Source organism: Pantherophis guttatus, chromosome 5, assembly GCF_059756535.1.
Source record: "Pantherophis guttatus breed Tessera chromosome 5, ASM5975653v1, whole genome shotgun sequence".
Lineage (NCBI taxonomy): Eukaryota > Metazoa > Chordata > Lepidosauria > Squamata > Colubridae > Pantherophis > Pantherophis guttatus.
The window spans coordinates 85,709,332-85,736,682 of NC_142067.1; the positions used below are offsets into that span (position 1 = coordinate 85,709,332).

At 37.4% G+C, this 27,351-nt stretch overlaps 1 protein-coding gene across 1 annotated transcript in view; it reads right to left on the reverse strand.

Moving 5' to 3' along the window:
• FRMPD4 (FERM and PDZ domain containing 4) overlaps nucleotides 1-26,734 on the reverse strand; it is a 298,999-nt gene extending 272,265 nt beyond the window's left edge. Inside the window, 1 exon segment of the mRNA XM_087895290.1 lies at nucleotides 26,409-26,734. Within this exon segment, the coding sequence (XP_087751416.1) occupies nucleotides 26,409-26,449 (41 nt within the window). The 5' untranslated portion in view covers nucleotides 26,450-26,734.
• Between the last annotated feature and the right edge of the window lie 617 nt (nucleotides 26,735-27,351).

A 27,351-nucleotide genomic window follows, 5' to 3' on the forward strand; every position in this document is an offset into this window, starting at 1 on the left:
CTGCTGCTGCTGCACTGGAGGAACTTGCCAGACTTGCCCCTGGAATTTTTTTTCCCTACCGGGTTCTGTGGGCATAGCTTGGTGGGGGGTCCTGTGACTTGAGTGGGTGTGGACATGAGTGATGTCAAGTTGGCCACGCCCACTCAGTCACATGACACCCCCCCACCAGGCCATGCCCACCAAGCCATGCCCAAGCCATGCCCACAGAACCAGTAGTGGAAAAAATTGAATCCCACCACTGCAGTACATATAGTACACTATTCAGTCTTGTTGCTTCATGTCAATGAAATGTTATTTGCCAGTTCAATACTGTTCTGTTTCAACCAATGCCTCATGGGAATATAAAATACTCTGTTACAGTAATACATTTTGGGCAAGTCTTTGCTCCTTTCATTTCATCATGCTAACGCAGCTAATATTTTTGCTAAAAAAATTTATGGGAAGATTTTTACTTCTAAAAATTATTTGAATCCTGCATCTGAAAATGCACATCATTATTGATCTCCAACTAATGGTTGGAAATCAGGAACGCAATACTTGGTTAGAGAATGATTTGCTATAGGTTAAACAACATTAATACTACTTGTAATGCACAACTCATGTGGTATATGGGATGTTGTGAGTTGGACCGTCTGGATCTACATCTTTTCTGCATTTTCCCACAATTACTGTGGAGGCCCATTCAATACTGCTGACATTGCTGACCTCTAATGCTCTATTTACCTCGGAAAAAGCAAAGTTGCAGCCCTTCTCTTTTTTTTCCTTCCATATTCTACTCAGAAAAGATCAAAGTCTGTGATATGTCTGGATTCCTTTCTGATATAAGAGCCCATAATTCATTAAACAGTCAAATTTTTATTATATATAAACAAGGGTAAAGAATTAGAAATATGTTGAAAGAAACAAAAGAAGAAAAGGAAAAATGAAGAAAAATAAAGAACTGAACTACTTCTGAAAATGCTGATTCCAGTCAATAGTGTGCTCTCTTTTTCTCTTTTGTATATACACACATATACAGATTGAGAACAAAATCTGATCAACTCAAATCAGTCTATAAAATAAATATCTGTCCCTAGTTGACTACATACGTTTTTGGTCTAGCTAAATTTTAGATGGGGTTATCTTTTTTATCTAAAGGAAAATATTCCTACAGGAACCAAGAACTAAAATATAAATTAAAATTGAGCTAACGCCATTCTTCTCGATTCTACAATTAAATGAAGTTATGTTGATAGACTGAAAAGACACTTTTACTGCCAGATAGCATCAATTTTAGTGCCTTTAAAAGATATGATCATTAATGTTTCCTAATTTTTAATAAAATTTCTATTTCTGACAAGAATTTGATGTAATAGTTAACACATCACATTAGAAATCTGGAGACAGTGACTTCTAATTCCGCCATAGGCACAAAGCCAATTGGGTGAACTTGGGCTAGTAACTTTCCCTCAGCTCTAGGAAGGAGGCAATAGGAAACCAGTTCCAAAATATTGCCAAGAAAACTGCAGGAATCTGCCCAGGCAGTGGCCAGGAGTCAACACTGACACATGCACACAAAAAAATCCTTACTTTCTTTGGTGAGAAGTTTCACCAAAATCTAAGTATATTAAATTAATTTTTTTCATTCTTCAGCTTTAATTTTGTAATCTATAACTTAAAATTATCCAATCTATTTATTGCACTGAACATTCATATAATTTTAATAGTAAGAGATCTATCCTTTTGCGAGTTTAGGATTATTTCAGAACAGAACTAGGCCTGGTGGCTCAGCAGACTAAAAACATTGTGATTAACACCAGCTGTCTGCAACTACTGTAAGTTCGAATCACACCAGGCTCAAGGTTGACTCAGCCTTCCATCCTTTCTAAGGTAGGTTAAATGAGGACCCAGATTGTGGGGGCAATAAGCTGACTTTGTATAAATATACAAAAGTATGAAGGCTATTGCTTAACGCATTGTAAGCCGCCCTGAGTCTCCAGAGAAGAGCGGCATATAAATTAAATTAAAAATAAAAATAAAAAAAACAACAAACAACTAAATTTTTGGCTTCTTAGTCAGCAATTCTGCTGATAAATATATTAATATTTTAAAGGATCATTAATGCCATACATTTTTTTTGTTCCACAGACATAAATATTGATAAACAACTCTTATTTTTGCAGAATAGCCCCCAAGTGGAAATAATTTTGATATCTTTTGTATTATTATTTAGTCATCTATTATGTTCTATAACATACTTTCATACACAGTGACAATCTTTCTGTGCTGTCTGCATTGACTTAAGCATAAAAACTTGGAGCGTACCTTCACCTTCTAACTTTTCAATTATGATTTTATCCTTTACTAGAATTCTATTTTCAGGAATGCTGAATTTTTCAGTATTAAAGTCATCTTAAATCCTTTGGTAAAAACTGTCAGGTATTTTGACAGCTACCTTCTTTAGTGTGCTAATGGATTTGGAATTGGAAGCATTTTGTTTGGCCTTGCCCTCTGAAGTGTAAAAAAAATCTTACCAATTTCAGTACACTCAAAAACATATTGTAGCATCTCACAGATTACTATGTCAAATTAAGGGAAAGAAAGAGTCTTATTGCTTATTGCTCATGATGCTTTATAAAATACTAAACACAATCTGGAATAAGAATGTATGAGTCTGACCATGCTGTACAGTGTGCACCATATCATCTTTTATCTGAGAAGAGAATAGTTGGAAGAAGTTAAAGAAATAAAAAGTGCATATTTGTAGAAAAGAAATGAGGGACTTCTTTGTTTGTTTTCCATACAATAAATGCACATCTGTTACACCTTTTGTTCAAAAGTAGCATTCCATGAAATCAAATTATATTCTAAAACAAAAATTGACAGCCATTATGTGCTTATCATTTTATATTCAAATATCCAAGTATCTGAAGGCCCAGTTTATTTGTTTACCACCTTTATTAATTTTATAAATAATTCAAGGTGACAAACACCCATAAAATACTCCTTCCTCCTCTTACTTTCCCCACAACAAGAACCCTGTAAGGTAATTTGGGCAGAGAGCCCAAAGTCACCCAGTTGGCTTTTGTACCAGTAGGCTACATCACATATAGCAATCTGATTTTAACCCCCATGAGATTGTGTTCTCATTTATGTTTAATCATTTTAAGTGGTTTTTATAATTATTTTAATTGTTAGTATTATTATACACCACACATAATCATCCTTTGTGAGATAAATGGCTGTATAAATTTGATAAATAAATATTGCAACTATTTTTTTTATTGAAAAAGTTTTCAAATACAAGTTTTTCCCCCTTTCCCCCCCTCCCTAACCCCCCCTCACCCCCCCTCACCCCCTGTGACTTCTTCATAACAAAAAACCAAATTCATAACAGATTACTTATTTCCTCTTCTAAATACTGACCTTTACTGACTTCTAATTTAACATATTTTTATAACCCCCAATTTAACAATAATCTGCCCTTTTTCTCCTCTTTCAAACTTTTATCTATATATTATTTTACAACATTTCAAAACCACCTTCCGCTTTAAAAAATAAAGTAAATCCTGCTTTAACATTTAATCTTTTGTGTATATTAATATAACATTTTAGAGCGGCCTGCCCCATAAATCCTAATTTAACATTTATTCAACTCTGTCCATTTCCTCCACTCCCCTAAATATATCACTTAAACATCCCTTTTCTTAAACTAATCAGTCTGTAAACTAGCTTATTCACCCACTTTCCTGCAAAATTGCCATACACAACAATTCTTAATATCTTGAATCACTACCCACTCTGCTTAAATATATATATATATATATACGTATATATTCCAATATATCTAAATAGAAAAGAAAAGACAATGACTTTAAGTTTATAGTCCATATAATATCTTCTTTGAAGTCTTTCCGCTGGATTATTAAGACCATCATCCATAATAGGGTAACATAGCTTCCTGATGCAACAGTTTGTTCAAAATCTTCAATCATATCTGCCCCCATTAGTAAATATCCTCATATATATATAAAAGTAAAAGCAACCACCCGAGTGACATTATAGTTATATTCCATATAGTTATAATTGTGGCTTTCATCAGGATTATTGATTCCCATCATCCTAGTGGGTAACAACCAGATCTTCTGCATGCCCCAACGTAACTCTCTTGCCTTGTAACTCAAGATAGTTATAATATATTTATCAGTACAAAAAAAAAAAAATCCAAAGTAGACGATTCAAATCCAACAGTTTAAGGCTCTTTTCACATCCCAGAATTACGGCAATGCAGAGGTCTGTCACTGTCCTCAGGATAATATTAACCAATACTTCGCCTCCACTATCTTTTCACATATTCATACATTTTTTAAAGTCACTGGCTTCACTGTTGCTTGGTTTAGAAATTTCTATTTTTGTACGACCTATTTCTTTTTTTCTTTTCTTTTTGTGGGTTTAATTTCCATCCTGGTTTCCTTTCTACAGATTGTATATCAACTAATTGGTTTTCATTCTGCTTTATAGGTTGATCTTGTTGGTTTTGTTTTTGTATCTCGTGTTTCTTTTTTGCCCCTTGTATATCATCTGGTTGGTATCCATACTTGTCTTTGACTTGATAAGTCATCACGTTAGAGTCAGATGGCACTTCTCTCAAATTTGTAAATAATCCGGCTGGGGTATCCAAAAACTCCAAAGGCAATTTATCTGGTACAGTCTCTGTAATTCGATATTTTCCCTTTATTTCCAACTCCTTCTGCTTATCCTGTATTATGCCTAAAGATGTTAAATTCATTTTCAAAACGTTTTGATAAAATTCTTCCGCTCTTTCAACAGTATTTAACTGGTATCTTTCTCCTTGATATCTCAATATAATACCAACTGGGACGTCCCACCTAAATGGGATATTTCTTTTTTTTAACTCAGTCACCAAAAAACCAAATTTCTTCCTTTCCGTTAATATCTTAGGTGGGAGTTCTTTGTAAATCCAAATCTTTCTTCCATACAATTGCAAATTAGAATTGAAAGAATTTTGCACAATGTTATTCCTAATTTCTTTATCTGTAAAATAAATCACCACATCTCTAGGCAATTGCCTTTGCTTTGCAATCCAGGAGTTTATTCTGTAAACTCTGTCAATCCTACAAAACACTTCCTCAGGTTGAACCTTTAAAATCCCAGCTAGAATTTCAGAAGATATTTTCCTTAAATCATCTCTGTTATTTTCCTGCAAACCTCTCAGTCTTATTGCATATTCAGTGAAATTATATTGTACCATTAAAACCTCTCTTTCGACTTCCTGTTTGCTGCTGGCCGCCGCCAGACGTTCCTTTGGGATCGTCAGCTTCCACTGCCTGTCAGAGCCGCCTTCACAACGGAACGGCGGCTCGAAAAAACTCCGTTTCCATGAGGAAACGGAGATAGAGCCGGCAGGGGTGGGTAGAACTCTCTGCAGAGTCCCAAAAGTTTTTCTTTTTCTTTTGGGACGGAGCGGATGAGATGCCCCATATCCCCAGCCGTTGCTCCGGGCTTTGGGAGACCTCTGCTAATGCAGAGCCAGGCGTCAAGAGCAAGCCTGTGAATCTAACAGATTACTCAAAGAAAATGTGAGCTGGATCTGTAATACTGAACCGCAAGTATTTTACTTATCTTTTAAAAAAATTACTTAAGAGAAAAGACGAAAGGAAAGGGGGGGGGAAAAGCCTTTTAAAATGGCGCTTGCAGCAGCTGGAGAAGAGGCAGAAAGGAAAAGTCCTTCCGTTTTCTATTATTACAATGTAGCGGAATAAATACCACTGGTTACATTTGTAGACAAAACTTCGCTCCTGTGTTTTTCTTTTCTTTTTTTTCCCTGAAGACTTGATATTGTTGTTGATTGGAAAGAAGTTTTTTCTCTTGTTTTTTTTTTCCTTTTCTTTTTAACAAAGCCTGCCTGGGCGGAAACATGGCACTGAGATTTACAAAGTCAGATAAACAAGTAGGGGGGGGATTCCCCCACCAACAATTTAAAGGAACAAGTTTTAACTCTTCAGTCTCAGAAACCTGATTTTAATATAATAGAATTTCTCTTAGAGGAGATTGAAAGAAGGGATGAGATTGTGAATCAGCATCTTGAAAAATTTAAGCAGGAAATTAAAGAATTGGTAAAATCTAAGTTTGATTTTTTGGAGCGAAAAATTTTAAAAGTGGTTAATGGATTTTCAGAATTTATGATACAGTTGGATACAAATACTAATTTACTAGAGTCTAAAATGGATGAAATTCAAGATAAATTGGACAATAGAATTCAAAAAATTGAAAATGATTTGATAAACACTCAGGATAATAGCTCAGAAGAAAAACCTAAAATGGATGCTGACCAAAAGTCTGGTAATGTAGAAAATCTGCAACAGAGGATTGAAAAAGAGGTTCTAATGGTACAATATAATTTTACAGAATATGCGATAAGACTGCGAGGTTTGCAGGAAAATAATAGAGATGATTTAAGGAAAATATCTTCTGAATTTCTAGCTGGGATTCTAAAGGTTCAACCTGATGAAGTGTTTAGTAGGATTGACAGAGTTTTCAGAATAAATTCCTGGATTGCTAAGCAAAGGCAACTGCCCAGAGATGTGGTGATTTATTTTACGGACAAGCAAATTAGGAATAATATTGTGCAAAATTCCTTCAATTCTAATTTGCAATTGTATGGAAGAAAGATATGGATCTACAAGGAACTCCCACCTAAGATATTAACAGAAAGGAAGAAATTTGGTTTTCTGGTGTCTGAGTTAAAAAAGAGAAATATCCCATATAGGTGGAACGCCCCAGTTGGTATTATACTGAGACATCAAGGAGAAAGATATTAGTTAAATACTATTGAAAGAGCGGAAGAATTTTATCAAAATAGGTTGAACATGAATTTAACATCTTTAGGTATAATACAGGATAAGCAGAAGGAGCTGGAAATAAAGGGAAAATATCGAATTACAGAGACTGTACCAGATAAATTGCCTTTGGATTTATCGGATACCCCAGCTGGATTATCTACAAATTTGAGAGAAGTGCCATCTGATTTTAATGTGATGACTTATCAAGGCAAGGACAAGCATGGAAACCAATTAGGGGATATACAAGGGATAAAAAAGAAACATGAGACACAAAAACAAAATCAACAAGACCAATCTACAAAGCAGAATGAAAACCGACCAGTTGACACACAATCTGTAGAAAGGAAACCAGGATGGAAGTCAAACCCACAAAAAGAAAACAAAAAAAGAAATAGGTTGTACAAAAATAGAAATTTCTAACCCAAGCAACAGTGAAGCCAGTGACTTTAAAATATGAATGATTATGTGAAAACATAGAGGAGGCGACATATTGGTCAATATTATCCTGAGGATAGTGGCAGATCTCTGCATTGCCGTAATTTTGGGACGTGGAAAGAGCCTCAAACTGATGGATCTGAATTATCTACTTTGAAATTTCTTTTTGTGTTGATAAATATATTATAATTATCTTGAATCATAAGGCAAGAGAATCATGCTGGGGCATGCAGAAGATCCGGTTGTTACCCACTACGATGATGGAAATCAATAATCCTGATGAAACCCACAATTATTATTATATGGAATATAATCATAATGTCACTCGGGTGGTTGTTTTTACTTTTATACATATAAGAAGATATTTACTAGTGATGGGGGCAGATATGATTGAAGATCTTGAATAAACTGTTGCATCAGCAAGCTATGTTACCCTATTATGGATGTTGGTTTTAACAATCCAGTGGAAAGACCTCAAAGAAGATATTATATGGACTATAAAATTAAAGTTATTGTCTTTTCTTCTTTTTTTTTATTTAGATATAATGGAATATATATATATATATTTTTAAGTAGTGTGGGCAGTGAATTAAAGATATTAAGAATTGTTGTGTATGGTAAATTTGCAGGACAGTGGGTGAATAAGCTAGCTACAGACTGATTAGTTTAAGAAAAGGGATTTTTAAGTGATACATTTAGGGGAGTGGAGGAAATGGATAGAGTGGAATAAATGTTAAATTAGATTTTATGGGGAGGCCGCTTTGAAATGTTATAGTAATATATATAGAAGATTAAATATTAAAGTAGGACTTATCGTATAGTTTTAAAGTGGAAGGTGGTTTTGAATTGTTGTAATAATATATAGATATAAAACATTATTATGTTAAATTAGAAGTTATTTTACAATAGTTATAGTATAATGTTTTTTTTTCTTCTTCTTTTCTGAAAAGTATGGATAAAGGGGGATGTTATAATATTTATAATATTTTTAGTAAGTAAAGGTCAGTATTTTGAGGAGGGAGTAAGTAATCTGTTATGAATTAGGGTTTTTTTTGTTACGAAGAAGTCACAGGGGGGGATGGGTGGGGAGGGGGGGTTAGGGAGGGGGAGGGGAGGGGGGGAAAAAGGGTGGAAAAATTTGTATTTGAAAACTTTTTCAATAAAAAAAAAAAACCCTCTCTTTCAATCCTCTGTTGCAAATTTTCTACATTGCCAGTCTTTTGATCAGCCTCCATTTTAGGTTTTTCTTCTGAGCTATTATCTTGAATATTTATCAAATCATTTTCAATTTTTTGAATTCTATTATCCAAATTATCTTGAGTTTCTTCCATTTTAGACTCTAGTAACTTAGTATTTGCATCCAACTGTATCATAAATTCTGAAAAGCCATTAGCCATTTTTAAAATTTTTCGCTCCAAAAAATCAAACTTAGATTTCACCAATTCTTTAATTTCCTGCTTAAATTTTTCAAGGTGCTGATTCACAATCTTATCCCTTCTTACAATCTCCTCTAAGAGAAATTCTATTATATTAAAATCAGGTTGCTGAGACTGGAGACTTAAAACTTGTTCCTTTAGCTTGTTAGTGGGGGAATCCCCCCCCACTACTTGTTTGTCTGACTTTATAAGTCTCAGTGCCATGTTTCCACCCAGGCAGGCTTTGTAAAAAAAAAAAAAAAGACTTCTTTCCAATCAGAAGCAATATCCGATCCCCAGGAAAAAAAAGAGAGAGAAAAAGAACACAGGAGCGAAGTTTTGTCTACAATTGTAGCCAGTGGTATTTATTCCGCTACATTGTAATAATAGAGAACGGAAGGACTTTCCCTTTCAGCCTCTTCTCAAGCCTCGGCAGACACCATTTTAAAAGTCCCTTTTTTTTTTCCTCTTTCCTTTCCCCTTTTCTCTTGAATAGTTTTTATAAAATAAGTAAAATACTTGCGATTCTGTATCACAGGTCCAGATCACATTTTCTTTAATCAATCTGTTAAATTCGCAGGCTTGCTCTTGTCGCCTGGCTCTGCATATAGCAGAGGTCTCCCAAAGCCCGGAGCAGCGGCTGGGGATATGGGGAAGCTCATCCGCTCCGTCCCAAAAGTAAAAGAAAAACTTTTGGGACTATGCAGAGAGTTCTACCCACCCCAGCTGGCTCTATCTCCGTTTCCTCATGGAAACGGAGTTTTTTCGAGCCGCCATTCCATTGTGAAGGCGGCTCTAACAGGCAGTGGAAGCTGACGATCCCGAAGGAACATCTGGCGGTGGCCAGCAGCAAACCGGAAGTCACAACTATTTTTTTTAATAATTAACACAATTTCAACTTTCTATGCCCATGCCAGTTTCTGATTATCTTTTTTTATTATTGGCAATGGAAAGAGAAAGAGAAAGAGAAAGAGAAAGAGAAAGAGAAAGAGAAAGAGAAAGAGATAGAGAAAGAGAAAGAGAAAGAGAGAGAGAGAGAGAGAGAGAGAGAGAGAGAGAGTAATTCAATGGGACTATCTCCCCAAGTACGTATAACAATAAAATCCTTTTAACAAATTGAGAAAATGTGTATCATCCTTTAAACGTAGAGCTTGTTTAAAAAAGCAGTAGCATGAGAGCACACTGAAATATAGAGAAAATAAATCAATATCTGATCAAAAAAAGTGAGGTAAATGACGTAGCATAACTAGGAACCATAATTAAGAAAATCTGCTAATTACCCACAGACATTTATCCTTTGATGTAATGCAACACTCAGTCACAACACTAAATACAGATCATCTAAGAATTTACTGTTTAGATCAAGATGTTAAACATCTGTCTACCATAGCACACAGCTCTGAGCTCAGCTAGGCTTGGGAGGAACCAAGTGCAGGCTTTTTATAAACTGCAGTGGATTTTTTTAAAAAATCTAGCTCAGTTATACATACTGCTGTTCCAGGTTCAATTTAAAAATAATCCATTCCATTCTTATCTTTAAATTGTAAAGCAGGTTTCTTTTTATTAAAAAAAGATTATTATTAAGGGGGAAAATAATAAAAACACGGAGATCAACCCAACAACATTTAAATATCAAGATATCAAAATCCTAAAATCAAAAGAAGAGCACACACAAGTTCATGTGTCAACCAAAAAAAATAGATATTATTGGTAATTTTAAGATAGGTATGTCTAAGAATTATTTTACTGTGTTTCCCCAAAAATAAGACCTTGTCTTAAATTTTTTTGAACCCTAAAATAAGCGCTTAGCTTTATTGCCATGCACTCAAAAGCCCGACTGGGCTCATTATCAGGGGGTGTCTTATTTTGGGGAAAACAGGGTATATTAGATGCTACTTTCATTTTTCTTTTTATAGGAAAGTAAGCTTCCTTGGTTTTCTCACCAAGGTGGGGTTAAATGTTAGCATCCTCCACAATATTTTTCTTCCCCATACTGCCAGTAATAGTGACAGTGTGAAATATTTTTAAATGCAAGATAGGAATCATTGTAAACAGTATAAGAATGACAATAGCATCACCAAATCCAATCTAGCCACTGATTCTTCTAAGAATCGTTTATTTACTGATGTGAAAGGGTAAAGAATCAGACAACTTGCTAAGAACAATTTCAAGAATTGTTTAATCTGTTGAAGATTCTACATAAAGCTGAAAAATGTCACATAATCATAAAATAGACCAGAATTTTCCCCAGAATTGTTTAAAATTTAACAGCTTGTGCTCCAAATTTATATAACACCAAAATGGAAGATCCTGAAAATTAGATCAGCATGCTAAAATTAGATGCAAGCAAGCTGGGAACAGATGAAAAAACAAGAATACCAAAGAATACCTGATCATCTAGAAACAATCAAGATTAAGGAATCACTGGAAACAAGAAATAAGAAAAGAGCAATAACAGTTATAGCCAAAAAGATTAACAGATACGAAGCCTGAATAGGCATAATCTCCAATTTCAATTGAATCAGAAACATTTCTACCAATCCATCAACAGAATGACTACAGTGAACCAGTCAACACACAACACCTGACAAAGAAAAAAACAGTGCAGTTCTGGGGTGCAGCTACCAGAGAACCCTAAGAAATACAATAAGAATCCAACTAAGATAATGAAGATGGACAATAAAAAAGAAGCTGAAATGAAAATAATATTGTAATAAACAACAGAATGATGGAGAAAAGAGAAGGTAGATCAAGAATTGGTCAGGTGAAAATGAACTAAGACAAGGAGGTAAAACTAAAGATTGTTTAATATCTACCAACAACTTTCAAATTGCTAATTGGCATGATAGTTGATGCAATTCAACAGCATCTAGTTGGAAACAAGTTCTTTTCATCTGAGAAGGAAGGAAACTGTCCAAATAGCAAAGATTGATGATGATTTTAGAAAACTGTAAGAGAAAGAAAACCAACTTGAACGTAGCTTATATTGATTACAAGAAGGCATTCGACTCCCTGCCACATAATTGCATAATCAAGTGCCTAGAAATAAAGAGGAGTCAGTAGAAACGTCAGAACTTTGTGCAAAGATCAGTGGCACAATGGAAGATATGGTTGCTGGTCAGTGGTAATAGACTCAGAAAGAAAAGCAAACCATGATTTGGTTAACCAATAATCAACAAGTATATTCTGAATCTCCCCATCTGTAAATTTAAAACTGTAGTAAAATATTTGATTATTTTTAAATTATCATGTATTGAATTTTTTGAGTAAAATACAGGTTTGATTTATTAAAAGGGATGTAGTAACAGAAAACCTTGTATAAGTTACAAGTGGCTAGAAGGATTCAGCACATAGAAATGCATTGAAGATTAGCTGCAGTAAATTTGTTAAATATTAAATGTTTAAGTTTATATGCTCACTACAGCGGATTCACTACAGGAAACTGAGCCATTCAGTTCAAAGTTTATCCCACTGATTTACTGTTGAACAGATATAGTGTTGGAAGATATGGCTTTCATTTGTCCCCAACTCTACAGTAAAGATGAATAGCTCTATAAGTTAAATATAAAAGAAAATCTGATTAAATTTCATGGCAGGCCTTATAGTTTGCCTTTTCTTTAAAATCTAACTGTAAAGAGCATCCAAGATACTGTACCTTATGATACAAAAAGTACATACATCATAGTAAAAATGGAACATAGAAAAAAATTAAAAACCAGTGTTATATCAAAAGTCATTTGTAACATGCATTAAAATAATCCAAACGTCTATAGAAATAATAATGGTTTAACCATCCATCTCGAGAGCTTAGGGAATACACATAGAATATAAGATTTTGTTTGGGGAGAATCAGGCTCAGATCTGTACCACTCATTTCTACTTGCTAATTCTCTCGCTGTCATTTTCTCTCTAGATTATATGGTGATTGTGAGATTATTCAGTGAGAACTTACATTATTGTTCTTTAGTTTTCAGAGGGTGGAATGAGGGATTTTCAGAGAAGTTGGGATGCCAAGACAATAAATACACAAAATAGGCAGTGGTGAAATTCAATTTTTTTTACTACTGGTTCTATGGGTGTGGCCTGGTGGGTGTAGTGTGGCTTGGTGGGCATGGCAGGGAAGGATACTGCAAAATCTCCATTCCCACCCCACTCCAGGGGAAGGATACTGCAAAATCTCCATTCCCACCCCATTGCAGGGGAAGGATACTGCACTCCTGGGGGAAGGATATTGCAAAAAGCTCCATTTTTGGAGCAAAAACTCTGGGGCCAGCCAGAGGTGGTATTTGTGGTTCTCCAAACTATTCAAAATTTCCACTACTGGTTCTCCAGAACCTGTGAGAACCTGCTGAATAGCACCCCTGAAAATAGGGAAAGGCAACTGAATGTACAAAAAAAGGACATTCCACAACTTTAGCACAACTCCAAGGTCCCTATATCTTATTCCAATGCAATCTATTTCCCAAGAAAATATCAAGGCATCATGGCTATGATACAAGTTAAGAAGGATCTTCCTGGATGACTTCCGGTTTGTTTCGCAGCCAGCGAAGACGGTCTCCTTGAAGGACCGCCAGCCCCGCTATCTGTAGAGCCGCTTCGATACCTAGAAGCGGCTTGAAAACTCCAAAAATCTGAAGGATTGCTGGAGGAGAGAAGGCAAGGAATCGGTTGAGCCCCTGTGAGTCCCCAGAGAATCGCTGCTGGGGAGGAAACAGGTGCGGCTCCCTTTCAACCTGCCAGACTCCGGACGGCGTGGGACGATTCTGCTATCGGCAGAACAAGCTGGCTGCTGCAAACATCTTATTTGAATGAAACCAACCTTAATAAGCAGCGGAAGTATCAACTTGAACTCCCAAACTGGAAAATTGCAAATATTGATGTTTTGGTGACTTTTTAAATTAAGAGAAAGTTCGATCGTGTGAAACTGATTTGGAAAAAAAATGGCGCCCAGCAGCTGAGCTAACGAGCTAGTGAAAGTGATTCTGAGAAGTTATTTTGATCAGTTACAACGTTACTCTGCCTGTAACATAGAGGAATAAGACAAGAGGAAAAAAAATTTTCTTTAAAAACTGAATCTGTTCAGTTCAGCTTTTATCTGATTAAACCTGGGGGACTTTTTTAGAAGCTTTTGTGGAGGTGCAAAAGGAAAAAGGATTTCTCTTTTTAGAAAAACTAACTTACGTGGCAGGATGGCTTCAAAGAAGCAGGAAGGAAAGGCAGCAGGGGGGGGATCCCCCACACACAAACATGAATCACAGCCTCCTGTCCAACAAACTCAGAAAAAAGACTTTGACTTTGAAAATTTAAAAGAATTTATATCCCAGGCTTTGGATGATAAATTTCAAAAATCTCAACAGGAAATAAATGATAAACTTCAAAAATCTCAACAGGAAATTATGCAGGAAATTAATGAAATCAAAGATATGGTGAAACAGGATTATGGCAAGGTGACTAAAAAAATATCAGATGTGGCGTCTGGCCTTGCAGAATTTATTATTAAAGTGGACTCCAAAGTGGAAGAATTTAAATCAGAAGTCAATGTTAAGATGAAAGACAATGACTATAAAATTTCTGATGTTGATGATAAAATGCAGAGAGTTGAAAACGAAATTGTTATGATGCAATTCAGGGCAATGGAATTTGCTATAAGGCTTCGAGGAATCAGAGAGGATGACAGACAGGATTTGAGACAGATTTGTGCTGAGGCCTTGGCAGTGATATTAAAAATTAATCCTGATGTGGTTTTTTACAAAATAGACAAAATTTACAGAATGAATTCCTGGGTGGCCAGACAAAGACAATTGCCTAGAGATGTGGTCATATATTTTACGGATAGAGCAATAAGAAATGATATCCTGCAAAAATCTTTTCTTACTTCTGTGCAAGTGGGGGGTGCACAAATTGGAGTTTACAAAGAACTACCACCTAAAATGCTGAAAGCCAGAAAAGATTTTGGCTTTCTAGTAAAAGAACTGCAAAAACAAGAGATACCATTCCAGTGGGATGCCCCAACTGGCATAATTTTGAAGTACAAGGGAGAAAGACATCGTTTGAATACTGTGGAGAAGGCGGAGCATTTTTACACTACTATTTTTAAAGAAAGAACACCATCTCCATGTACATCTACAGTTCTGGAGATTAAGGAGAGTGATAAGAAGCAACTCCAGCAAGAACCGCAAGAACAGTCTAAGCAGGTGGAGTTAGACGAAACGCAGGGTGCTGAAGGAGGTTTTTTGGAAGAGCCCCTGTTGGAATCTTCTCCAATCTTGGACCCGGTTCGGATGGTTGAAGTTAAGGATCAGCGCATAACTCGTGCAAAATCTAAGCAATTTAAAGAAAAGCAACAACAGGAAAGACAATATAAAAAGGGAGCTAAGAGTACTACACAAGAGACTGAGGCCATGGGGGGAGCAAGACCGAAGATTCCGGAAGATATTCGGTTATTCTGCTCTTTGCTTCAGAAAGATAAAGATGACATTTAAGTGTTTATCCTGGAATGTGAATGGGTTGAATTCAGTACAGAAAAGGAAGAAGTTATTTGCATACTTGAAACAATTTAATAATGATATAATTTGTTTACAAGAAACGCATATCACAACTCAAGATCAAAAATATTTGATAAATTCTAAATTAGGAACACATTTTATATCTTCAACTTTGCAAAAAAAGAATGGTGTGGTTATTTATGTAAACAAAAGACTAACAGCTAAAATTATAGAAGCAGATGAAGATGGTAGGTTTATAGCAATTGAATTGCTTACAGTAAATGGCCAAATTCTTCTGATTGGACTTTATGCTCCCAATCAACAACAGGACCATTTCTACAAAATGTTACATACCAAAATACTGCAATGGGACTATAGATCTATTCTAATTATGGGAGATTGGAATGGAGTAATTGATTCTAAACTAGATAAAAAGAGTTTGGCGAAATCTAGGATTAGATTGCCACAGACTTTTTTTGATATGAAAGAAGACTTGGAATTAAAAGATATTTGGAGAATACATAATCCAAAAGAACTGGATTATACTTTTTTTTCCGACAGACACAGATCCTTCTCTAGGATTGACTTTATTTTGTTGTCAGATGATCTACTTGTTAAGACAAAAAGAACAAAGATTTTCCCAAGAACCTTGACCAACCATAGCCCTGTATGGATAGAAATCGAGATGGGCAAGACTGAGCGACGTTCCTGGAGATTGAAGCCATATGTATTTCCTCTAGGAAAAACTGCAACCAGTTTATTAGCCAAAGCTGTGCAAAAGTAAACAGAAGTAAGGGAAAAAAACTGGACTTCCAGCTGATGTTGCAGCGAGATCGGAGATGAGGAGCGGGTCTCCGAGATCCCATGCCAAGATCTCCCTGTTGGAGGTCTCTGAAAGAACCTAAAGCCACCCTGTAGGAGTGGTGAAGAAAAGAGGGGCACCCTGCAGGTCACAGAGAGCAGCAACTCTCCTGCTTGACCCAGGGCTTCTTCCCTCTTATCCACGACAAGGAGAAGAGGCAGCCATCATGGCTGCCATGAAGCTGTGACAGCCGAGGCAACAAAAGAATATGCAGGAGCGATGTAGATGAACAGTGACTGAAGCTGGGTGAGAAGATTCCTTTTTTATTTAGACCCTAACTTTAAAAGAAAAAAAGAAAAGAAAGAAAGGGGAACTAGAAGTTGCATCTTCTCTATACTAGTGTCAGCACGTCAAGATGCATTTATCCTAGTGCTGACATAGAAGGAGAACGCAGGCGTCTGCAACGGGACGGTTTCCTTTCACCTACTTATTTCCTCTGGAGATAATGTCCCCTAGGAGATGGATGGGTGGGGGAAAATTCCTTGAATTGGAGCAGTAGATTAGGGATGAATGATTGGGAAGATGGCCAATGAATGCAGAGGAGTGGGGGAAGGAAGAGGAGGGGTTTTGGGCAGCACGTCAGCACCGGCTGCAACGAGTCAATGTAAAAAGTGCTGTGCTTAATAAAGTGAAAGTTTGTTTTATAAAAGACTTTGTGATGCAATTTATTTGAAGACAGCCTGAAAACCTGACAACTAGCTTCTGCCTTTTTGGACCTATCTTCCCCCAATAGAGAGTTGGCTCCAACTCTACAGACATTTAGAAAGGTGGTTAAGATTCAGCTATTTCCATGGATCCTAGGAGTCAGGATATATTGAGTTCTCAATTAGTGAGATTACAATATTGCTCACCATCTTACCATTTTAATATGTGTCAGGTTCCAGAACGACATGAAATAAAATACTTCAGTTTGCTGTGAAAGGCTTTTATCGTACGATCCAGCACGCTCTGACAATCACCCGTGAAAGTGAATCATTGTCAGCGCTATCTGTGTTGTGCTCCCCACCATCTTTTAAAGTTTCCCACTTCCCTTCCCAGCTCCACACCCATTGCTCCGCCCTTAGCCTAGCTTCTGCATATGTCACCCCCCCACACACCAACCGGCAATTAGTCTTGGTTTGTTAGTCCCGACAGCCTGGAAGGATGGCAGCTTTTACTCCCCACGAGCACCCGGCCCCGAACATCAGCTGTCCTTCCTCAGCTGTGAGGCGGCAGCAAAAATGGCGGCGCCCGCAGCAGCAACTCCACTTCAGTCCCTGGGGCTCACTGCAGCAGCAATAGCATGCAAGAAAAAGTATTGGGGCTCCAGGGTATTACACCAGTCTTGCTGGTGGCCAGGATAGAAGCAGCCATGTCGGTGGCAAGTTTGGGGTAGCTAAGCTTGCGGGCTAGCAGTCTTCCCCTCCGGAATGGCAGCCCGGTGGATCGGAGCTGACAATATGTTTTTGTTGTTGTTGTTGTTGTTGTTGTTGTTGTTGTTATTATTATTATTATGTTTTAACCCCTTATTTACTGTTCTCCATCCATGGTTTGAATTGGGTGGCAATATAAATCTTTTAATTAAATAAATTTCTACCAACCATGTCTAGCCTGAGTTGGCAATGTATAACTAGGTCTTGTTCACACACTAATATCTCATCCAATGCTGATATATGATCTTTCCAGCATGTTCAGTTATGTATATTCACAGTTTTGAGTTATTTATAAAGTAATAAAGGCAGGATAAAAATGTAATAAAGATTATAGAGAAAAATTATTGAAGCCATACCTATAATAGAACAACTGTGAGCAAAACGTCTCTGCATCAATTACCATCAACAGAATCAACCATTCTGGAAATAAAGAAAACCACAGTATCTCAGAGCCCCCATTCCTATTACAGTCAGTCCAATGGAATATTATGGTCAATGATTCTAAATGTCAAGTAAGACCAGAAAGGTGGTCTTCATTTTCATAGATTTCCAGTCCATACATCATAAAATAGGGCAATTGTAAATATATGAGGTAATGTATATAACATAATATACCTTGTATCATGTATATACATTATATTTTCCTGAGATACTTAAGATTTGAAATAACCCTGTCAGTTTACTTTTTTCTTTGATATTCAATTTTCTGCATTTATTTATGTCAGATATGTAAAAAGTGACAACTATAAACAGATCTTTATTTTTTTAAATGCCAGGTGATAATTGTATCTACTCTTGTTACAGTATTTGTTTTATTCCTAAAATGCAAAGTGTGGTGCACACTATTTGAAATAAATTGTGGAAAATACAATAAACTGAATATCTACAACCCACAAGTTATTTCAGGCTAAGTCTAAAATTCCTTAATAAACTAAAGTAACATTAAAAAACCACCTACCTTTCAAGTGCCACATATTATAGGCAGTGTAAATAATGTACATTTGGCTCTACAATCTGTTTTTAAATTTAACAATACATACCATACTGAGCCTAAATAGAGTCAAACTGTTTCTTAGTATTGTATGCATTTAAATTATAATATTCAACAAATTCCATGCAATCCTTTTGTTCCATCATTTTGTTCAAATAAATTATCCAGAATACCCTTAAGTCTTGTCGTGTCATACCTAAACTAACTGACATTCACAGCAGGTAGTAAACAATTCCACAAAATTCAAAATTGCTGGTTGAATATGCTTCCTTTTACCTTTAGTTAAGATCCGTTGTTGCAGCTAACCAATGTCACATGGAAATTAAAACTTCATTGACAAAGGTCTTATGTAGATATGTCACATTGGAACAGTTCTATCTTAAATGTTATTACTCTTCCAGAAAAGTGATCCCTATTATTCAAAATTAACAGGAATTATGCCTGCAGCTTTATATGTAAACATTTAAACATTCAGATTGAATATAATTAAGCAAATTACAAAGTACCAATCTACTATTTCAAGCATATCACCTGTTTCTGTAGAGAACAAGGGAGGAGATTTTGATGGAAATAGGCAAAGTAACAGGGTAATGAAGACTGAAACATTCTTTAAGTCATGGGAAACAAAACAACATTCAGAAGCAGTTTGGAAAAACGCTTCTCTAATTCACTGGGGTATAAGAAAAAGGGGAAGTATAGCAAAACAGACTTGCATGATACTGTTAATATAGTCTATCTCAATAAAGTATAATTCTAGTTTTCATAGGGTGTTAATTTTCTGATCTGGTCTTTTTAATGCAATTGACATGACTTTATTCTCACTTTATTCATTGTATTAGATGGCTTTGAGGTACCCCTTCAGATTGCTCAGCATTTGATTTTTTAAATTAGTTGTAGGCATCAGAAGGGATTATTGCTTGTGTACTAGCCTCCCTGCTGCATAGCAACCTTTCAGAATTGCTAACATCTGTGGCTAGGCTGGTGGTAATTTCCTAGACTTATAATTCAGGAGGACTTCAATCTGCTGCACTTGAGTGTGAACTCAGAAGCAGCTCAAAAGTTCATGTCCACCATAGCAAGATAATCCAAGTCATCTCTGATTTGACTCACAGCAAAGGACAAACATTAGAACCAGTTTGATCTCAGGGCAGTGGAAAGGTAATCTGGAGTATCAGGATGTTACCATCAGCTCCTTGTCATAGATGGATTGCTCTCTGCTGGTTCTAGTATTATATCTACTCTTAGGGGAGCAGGACCTACTATAACTGTCACCCCAGGTTATTATTATGATAGCTCTCCTTCTGTGACTGATTCCAAGCAATGTTGGTAAAGGACAGTAGTTGAGTTCAAGACTCCTATTTTGTGAGCTGCCTCAGATCTCTATCCTTTCCCACTCCTACTTAACTTCTACATGAAGCCACTGTGCAAGGTCATCAATCAACATGGGGTGTAGTATCATATAGTATGCTGATGATACACAGTTGTACTTCTCCATACTGGGGTGACAAAGGATTCAACAAGTCTTTTCCCAATGTCTAATGGCTGCAAGGGTCTGAGTAAGGGAGAACATAATTCAGCCCAAGCCCAAAAAGATTGAGTTGCCATAGATTTTAAGGCTATCCAGTCCTGGAGATTTTCTATCTTTTAACTCTAGCTGGGAATGTACCTCTCCAGTCAGAATTACTGTGCAATTTTGGGATCCTCCTCAGCTCCAACTCAAAGAATAATTGGCAGCTGCAACTAGAGTGGCCTTTACACAGATTCATCTTGTGAATCAGTTGCAACCATTCCTGAATTGGGAAGCTTTGCCCATGATGACTCATGCCTTAGTTACTTCTCATTTAAATTATTCTAATATGTGCTTTATCAAGCACTTGAAAGCTGCAGCTGGTCCAAAATCCAGTGATGCAATCAGTGCTGTGGAGTCGGAGTCGGAGTAGAGGTCAGAGGAAATTTTGGGTACCTGGAGTCGGAGTCGGAAGTACAAAAACTGAGGAGTCAGAGTCGGAACATTTATCTCCCGACTCCACAGCCAGTGCTGTGGAGTCGGAGTCGAAGGAAATTTTGGGTACCTGGAGTCGGAGTCGGAAGTACAAAAAACTGAGGAGTCGGAGTCGGAACATTTATCTCCCGACTCCACAGCCCTGGATGCAATTTGGGGCATTCCTCATTATTCTCGTGTAATACCACTTCTTTGTGAATTGCACTGGCTTCCAGGTGCAGTTCAAGTGCTAGTTATTACTTAGGTCCTGGCTAGCTGAAGGACTATTTATCTCCCATTATCTCTGTTGACCTATCAGATATAGCAGACACAACATACACATAGACTCTTCCATTAAACATTCCATTTTGGAATCTAGACTCATGGCTTTTCTATGACAGTATCTGCCCTACATCCCCCAGAGACCAGAGGGCCTAATATTGTTAGCCTTACATAAGGCATTGAGGACTTTTGCTGGCATTTTGTCAAGAGGTTAGGGGAGATCTCAGGTGAATGTAGTTTTAATGTAATTGGATTATTTGTCTCATGATTCATATTTTAATCCCTGTACCCAGGGATTAAAATATGGGATTTTGTTCTGGGTAGATTCTGCTACCCAGAATCATAGTTGTGAGATAGCAAGCACATAAAACATTTAAATGTAAATATTTATTTAAATATAAATGCTACATATAAATTCATAAATAAACAAATCAATACTATCTTTGATTTACAATACAAATACCTCTCTTGGCACACACCAGGTTTCCTATTCTTCTCGATTCCTTTGTTTTAAATTTTAGGATGTAAATGAAATAATTAAAATGGATGCTTTGTGACCAGCCATGCCTCATCAGATTACCTTAAACAAATATAGAAAATTGCAAAATTATATTATCTAATGACTTAATTATAAAGTTGTTTTCATGGATGAAAACAAATTGCTTTTCCATCCTGAAAAATTATAACTGATGTAAACATATATTCCTTTAAAGTATTAAATAATACCATTACAGATAGTTCTTGCTTAATGAGCAGTTGTTCAGCAACAGCTGAAAGTTATGACTACTGAATGACTGGTACTTATATTCAGCTCTTGAAGTTCTGGCCATCCAAGAACACACACCTCTGGTCATATGATTGTGATTCAGTTGCTTGGCAACCATCTTGTACTTATAATGATTGCAGTGTCCTGTGATCATGTGATTACCATTTGCAACCTTCTCTGAAGCCTTCTTTAGAAGCAAAGTTAATTTGGAACTAGCAAGGAAGACTATAAGTTGCTCCTGTAAATTACTCCCATGCCTGTGGGTCTTTTTCCCAAAGATCCTAGCTACAGAGTACAAGATCCCTCTGTAGTTTGTACATGCCAACACTCACATCATATACTTAAGAGCAGTGTTGGTGAACCTTTTAGGCACCGAGTGCTGAAATGGGAGGAAGCACACGTGGGGGAGTGCCAGAAATTGGAAGAGCAGCTCCCCGGCACGCAGGAGCACCAGAAACTGTAAGAGGTGAGCTTCCAGTTTCCGGTATGCACATGCACATGTGCACCGATCACCTGGTCTTCTGGTTTCTGGCCCGCATGCACACGTGAAGACCAGCTGGCTGGCATGCATGCACACACTGGAAACCGGAAGCTAAGCTTCCCGGTGCGAGCATATGCACCAGGGAGTTGCTCTTCCAGTTTCCAGCGCTCCCCTGCGCATGAAGACCAGCTGGCCAGCACATATGTGCGCGCTGGAACACGGAAGACCAACGGGCGATGGTTGGCGTGCCTGGAGAGATGACTCTGCGTGCCACTTCCGGCTTGCATGCCATAGGTTCACTATCACGGACTTAGAGCATGAAGCTGGGCTGGCCACCAGCACACCCTCCCACACTCAAAAGCAGCCATCCCTGACCTTGCTGCATTCATACTATACCACACCAGACACCAGTGCACAGTCCCCTATCCAGCAGCTACCTCCCACCCAGCTGTGCTCATCAACCTGCTTGTGAACCGAAAATGCATGACTTCCTGCTGGTTCCACCACTGACCTTGCTTGTTGGAAGCTAGCAGAAAATTGCAAGGAGACCTCACTTAAAACCCATGTTCCTTGCTTAAGAATGACAACAGGGACTGTCATGATTTTCTTCACTAAGTAACACATGATGCCCACGCGATGTTATGTTTTATTACAACATTGTTTAGCAATGAAAATTCTGGTCCCAATTAAATGAAGATTACCTGTGTGGCCTGGTGGAAATCATACACTTTTTTGTTTAATAAAAGAAACGTAATTGGGCTACAAAAGGGCCCAGTTTAAAAGAGAGCTCATCATACAAACTAAAGCTGTACAAATGTAAAGGTCAAAAATTATTTACAGTAGTTGGGGATACACATTTAGGACATGTCTGTAATTCTTTAAACTAAGATTTAGTCTTACAGTATGGTTGAGCAACTGCACAATCCTGAGAAAATAAACAGCTATTTTAAGAAGCTGCAGACAGGCACAATGATATGGGCCTTGCGCACTCTGAAGCACATCTTTCTTCTGAACATGAAGTAATGCAGAGTCATAATATAGATTATTTTCAGAGACATTAGCTAATAATCTGATTTTTTTCTGTTCCTTTGATCACATATCCTTTGTAACTGAATACCAAGCCATCATTACAATTGCTATAGAAAATTTCCTTCTTGTTCATAAAACCAAAAAATATCCTGGGGCAGGAAATCAGCAAAAAATTAGGGATTGATGCTGCTGTTAAATGTGAATAAAACCATGAAATCAATTTATCTGAATCCCAGTAATTCCAATCCCAGTAATGTCTGACCCTGTCTGTAATTCATGCCAACAAGGCTACATAGAAAATTGCTTTTTAGTTTTGTTTTTGCAAAAATATTTTGATCTAAATTTTACCGATTAACCAATTAATATGAAAGCTGTTTTATCAGATAGAGCTTGCTTCCCGACTGTCCATGGTAACAAAGCATATAATCAATAAGCAAGAGCACTTTAAGTTTACATTAAAATGATTGCATGAATTGAAGTTTTCAGAATAGTAGATCCTTTACAACCATCCTAAAACCTTACACAAAGTACAGATAAGCTTTTTAAGTTGTGTTATGTCATGAAGAGAAAATAATAAATAACATTAAATAAAAATGAGAGCAGAATCCTTCATAATTCTATTTAGACAAGTAATTTTCATGGAGGTATTTGAACTTGTTACCAAGTAAGATTACAGCCTAAAAATAACACATATATTTCATTAGCCAGGTGCCCACCAAATTGTAAAAGTATATATGGAAGTGCAAACAAAAAATGAATTATTCCTGAGCAGGAAAGCAAATGTTCTGTACAAACATCCAACTGATTCTGCCCACGTTTGCTTCTGACTACTGCTGCTTCTCAGTTAATATTATAAATCCTTTATTTCATTCTTCTTTGTAGCTTACTACTGCTATGTTGTTTCACAGTTGCAACATCTCAGTAATGTCTTCTGCCCTGCCCTGAATATTATTCTCTATTTTTTTTATGCAGTTGTTCCCAATGGTTAAAAAAATCACATACTGAATATGAAATATTTTAGAGCCACATTTATGTTGCCCTTTTTCTTTATGTTTTATTTGTCCCTATTAGTGATGCCCAGGAGATCAGACAAGTATTAAAGTTATCTGACATCTTTAAGAGCATTTGGAGTTAGAAGTCCCAGAATTTCCAGTCAAAATTAATTTTGATTGCAGAGGATTGGGGGAACTGAGATTCTAGCACTTCTGAAGAATTTCAACCTCCTTAAGCTTTGCCTGGCAATTTACAAATAATAAAGCAACATTGACATGGATAAAGGAAAGCATTTGGACACAAATATTAGTACAAACAAAGTCTTATGAAGAATAGCAGCCAACCATATTTTCAGAATAGTGGTAGAAAAAACAAAAACATGAACTATCATTTAAAAATTTGATAGCATAAAATTATTATAAATCATTCTAAACATAACAATGTAATAAGACAGTCTAGAATTTAAGGTCGAACCAGATACCTATCATTCATCACAAGGATGCATCCTAAGTGCAATATGTTAACTCTCCTTTAGAAAACTAAGTGTACACAAGGATTTTCTGATATGAGAGAGCCAACCACTAGATAAAATGTTAGTATTCTTACACATTATCACTCATTTCTATAAAAATCTTATCACTTCTAACAAAATAAATCATCTAAAAATTATGGGGAAAAATAGTAGGATTAAAGCTGATGAGGTAGAAACCAGTAGAACCTAGGCTAGAAGGAGAAGTTATATAAGTATTTTTTTTAGCTACTTTACAAAGTGAACTGTTTGGTAACTTAAAAATATGTGAGAAAAAACACAAGAATTTCATCTTGGTAGAATAGGTTGTTGTAGGTAACTATTCTACATGTAACTGGCCTTCATTCTTGTCTGTCATAACACAAATAGTATAACAGAGTCTTGTATAAGAGTCTTCTGCTGAGTAACCCAATTCTTGAATAAGAGATTAAGTGTCTGAAGAGCTGTGAAATAACACTGGCGATTTGGAAGTTCTTGATTTCACACCTGTAGTATTTGTCAATGTTAGTATACTTGTATTGTATAAAATGATCTCTTGGTCTACACTCCATTTCAATGACTGAAGATCAGGAAAAATACATTTTGTCCAGTCTGAAAATGGAACATGCTTCTTATTCAATCAAAAGTTGATTTGTAATGTTTCTTACAAAAAGTTCAGCAGTTCAAGCCCTTTCATTATTTACTGTTTCTTAGAACTACATTTTTGGAATACTACTCATACCTAATATTACAACTAATGCAAGAACTGTCACAATAATTAATATTTTTAAAAACAAAAAAAACAAATGAAGGTTTTTTCTTCAGCAATCCTCTCTGCAAGACAGGAACCTAGTGGAAGGGGACCTAATATGAGAGAGGTAGTGAAGTACACCTATAGCAGATCATTAAGAGATGTGTACCACCCTTCTTTGAAAATGAGTAGATTTTCATACCATGTGCCTCCAATGAATTCTTTGAACTATACTGAAATAAATCTCAATCTGATCATTAGTATTTCTGCCAGTCTGAGGTCTAACTTTTTTTCTGAAACAGTTTCCTTTCTCCTCTTTATATTCAATCTGTGTTGTGAGGAAAGTTAACAGTAGGTAAGGTTACATTTCACATATGCTACACTAAACCAGAATAGATCTAAGCATACTCCAGCACTGATCAACTGATGACAAACTGAGTTATTTCGCATCTTCTCTAAAAAATATTCGTGATGCAGTTCTAACTTCAAATAAAACAAGGAGACCAACTAGGTAACATTGCCATAACTCAAGTAAAACTAAAGATGGGCGTTTAAGGTAAGCTTCTGAACTGATGGAAATGTTTTCTTTAAAAAAAACAACATAAAAAGCTGCGAAGCATTTCGAAGTATATCAAACTGGAAGTTTACGCCAGAAAATTTAGATCCAAGGGCTTGGGAAGCCATGGCTGAGGGATCGTTTTCCGCCTATCTTCATTCTACCGACGCGCTGAAAATCACCCACAAGGAAGTTCATTTCCAGGGACACAAGCACGACGCAGCTCCAGCTCGAGTTCTGGAAGCAGCGCGGCTTGCCCGGGCGAGAGGGGACCCAGCCTCATTTCCCCAGGTATCGCCGCCCCCCATGCCGAAAACCCCTTGAATGTACCCCGGGGAAATCACCGGCTTTATGCTGCTACTCAGAGCAGATGGCCCGACCCAGCAGAAGGTACCACCAATTGGGCAACGAAGACCTTGACTCAAGCGGCAAGGAAGTTGGATTAACGACTCACCTCTAAATTCCTTCCATTTCTCTACCGCCCCCAGCACTACAGAGAACAGCACCGGAACTGACATGATAATCAGTATAGGCGGCGGCAACAGCAGCAGCAGCAGCAATTCGGGGAGGTGGGGAGATGTACGAAAAAGGACTCAAGAGGAGAAGCAGCAGCACTTACCCGGAGAGCTTAGCAATCTTGACAAAGCTAAACACATCCATCCAGGGAACCGCCTGAGCAACGCCTCACTTGTGCACTCGCTTGCTCATTCCAGCAACAGCTCCGTGCCACGAAGAGGGTTATGCATGATTGTTTTCCTTCTCCAGCAACAGCGGCTATCCTTGCCGAGGAAATCGCCGGCGACGCTTCCTGCTACCCCGCTCCGGCCGGCAGCTAAGCGTGCAGCATCCACCGGCACCATGAAGATCTTGGGGAAGCGCGCGCCCGTGCACCTCCCGGCTTAGCTCGCTGAGGCGTTAGCAGGAGAAGTGAGCGCGCGTGCCTCCGCGCCTGCGCAGAGGTCTGCCGAGGAGCCCGGGGAGAAGCAGGATCGAATAACGGGCTGCGAGGCGGCAGGGGCTTGGCTTTGGAAGGGAAAGCTCAATTTCCTCCCATAAGAAGAAAGCGGCCGATCCTGATGGTCTCGGGATCAAAGCCATGTCCACTTTTTAGTGGTTCTTATTTTTACCTAAAGCTCGGTTCCTTATTATGTGATCAGAAGGTAAACCAGCGGGTCTCTCGTTAGTTCAGCATTTTGTCCTTCGACCCAGCAGATAGCCTTTACGGTCTTTTTAAAGCAGTTTAAAACTTGGGGCAGGAAAGGGTCTGGACAAATTACACACTTCCTATATAAGGTTACGGATTGGTAATATTGGAGGTTCCAACTGGTCCAGAATGTAGCCGCGCGGGTGATTATGGGCGCAGCTTGTTGCGCCCATGTAACACCTCTCCTACGCGAGCTGCACTGGCTCCCGGTGGTCTTCCGGGTGCATTCAAGGTGTTAGTTATCACCTTTAAAGCGCTCCATGGCTCAGGACCTGGGTATCTACGAGACCGTCTTTTGCCACCAATAGCTTCCCACAGACCAGTTCATTCTCACAGGGAGGGACTACTCAGGGTACCG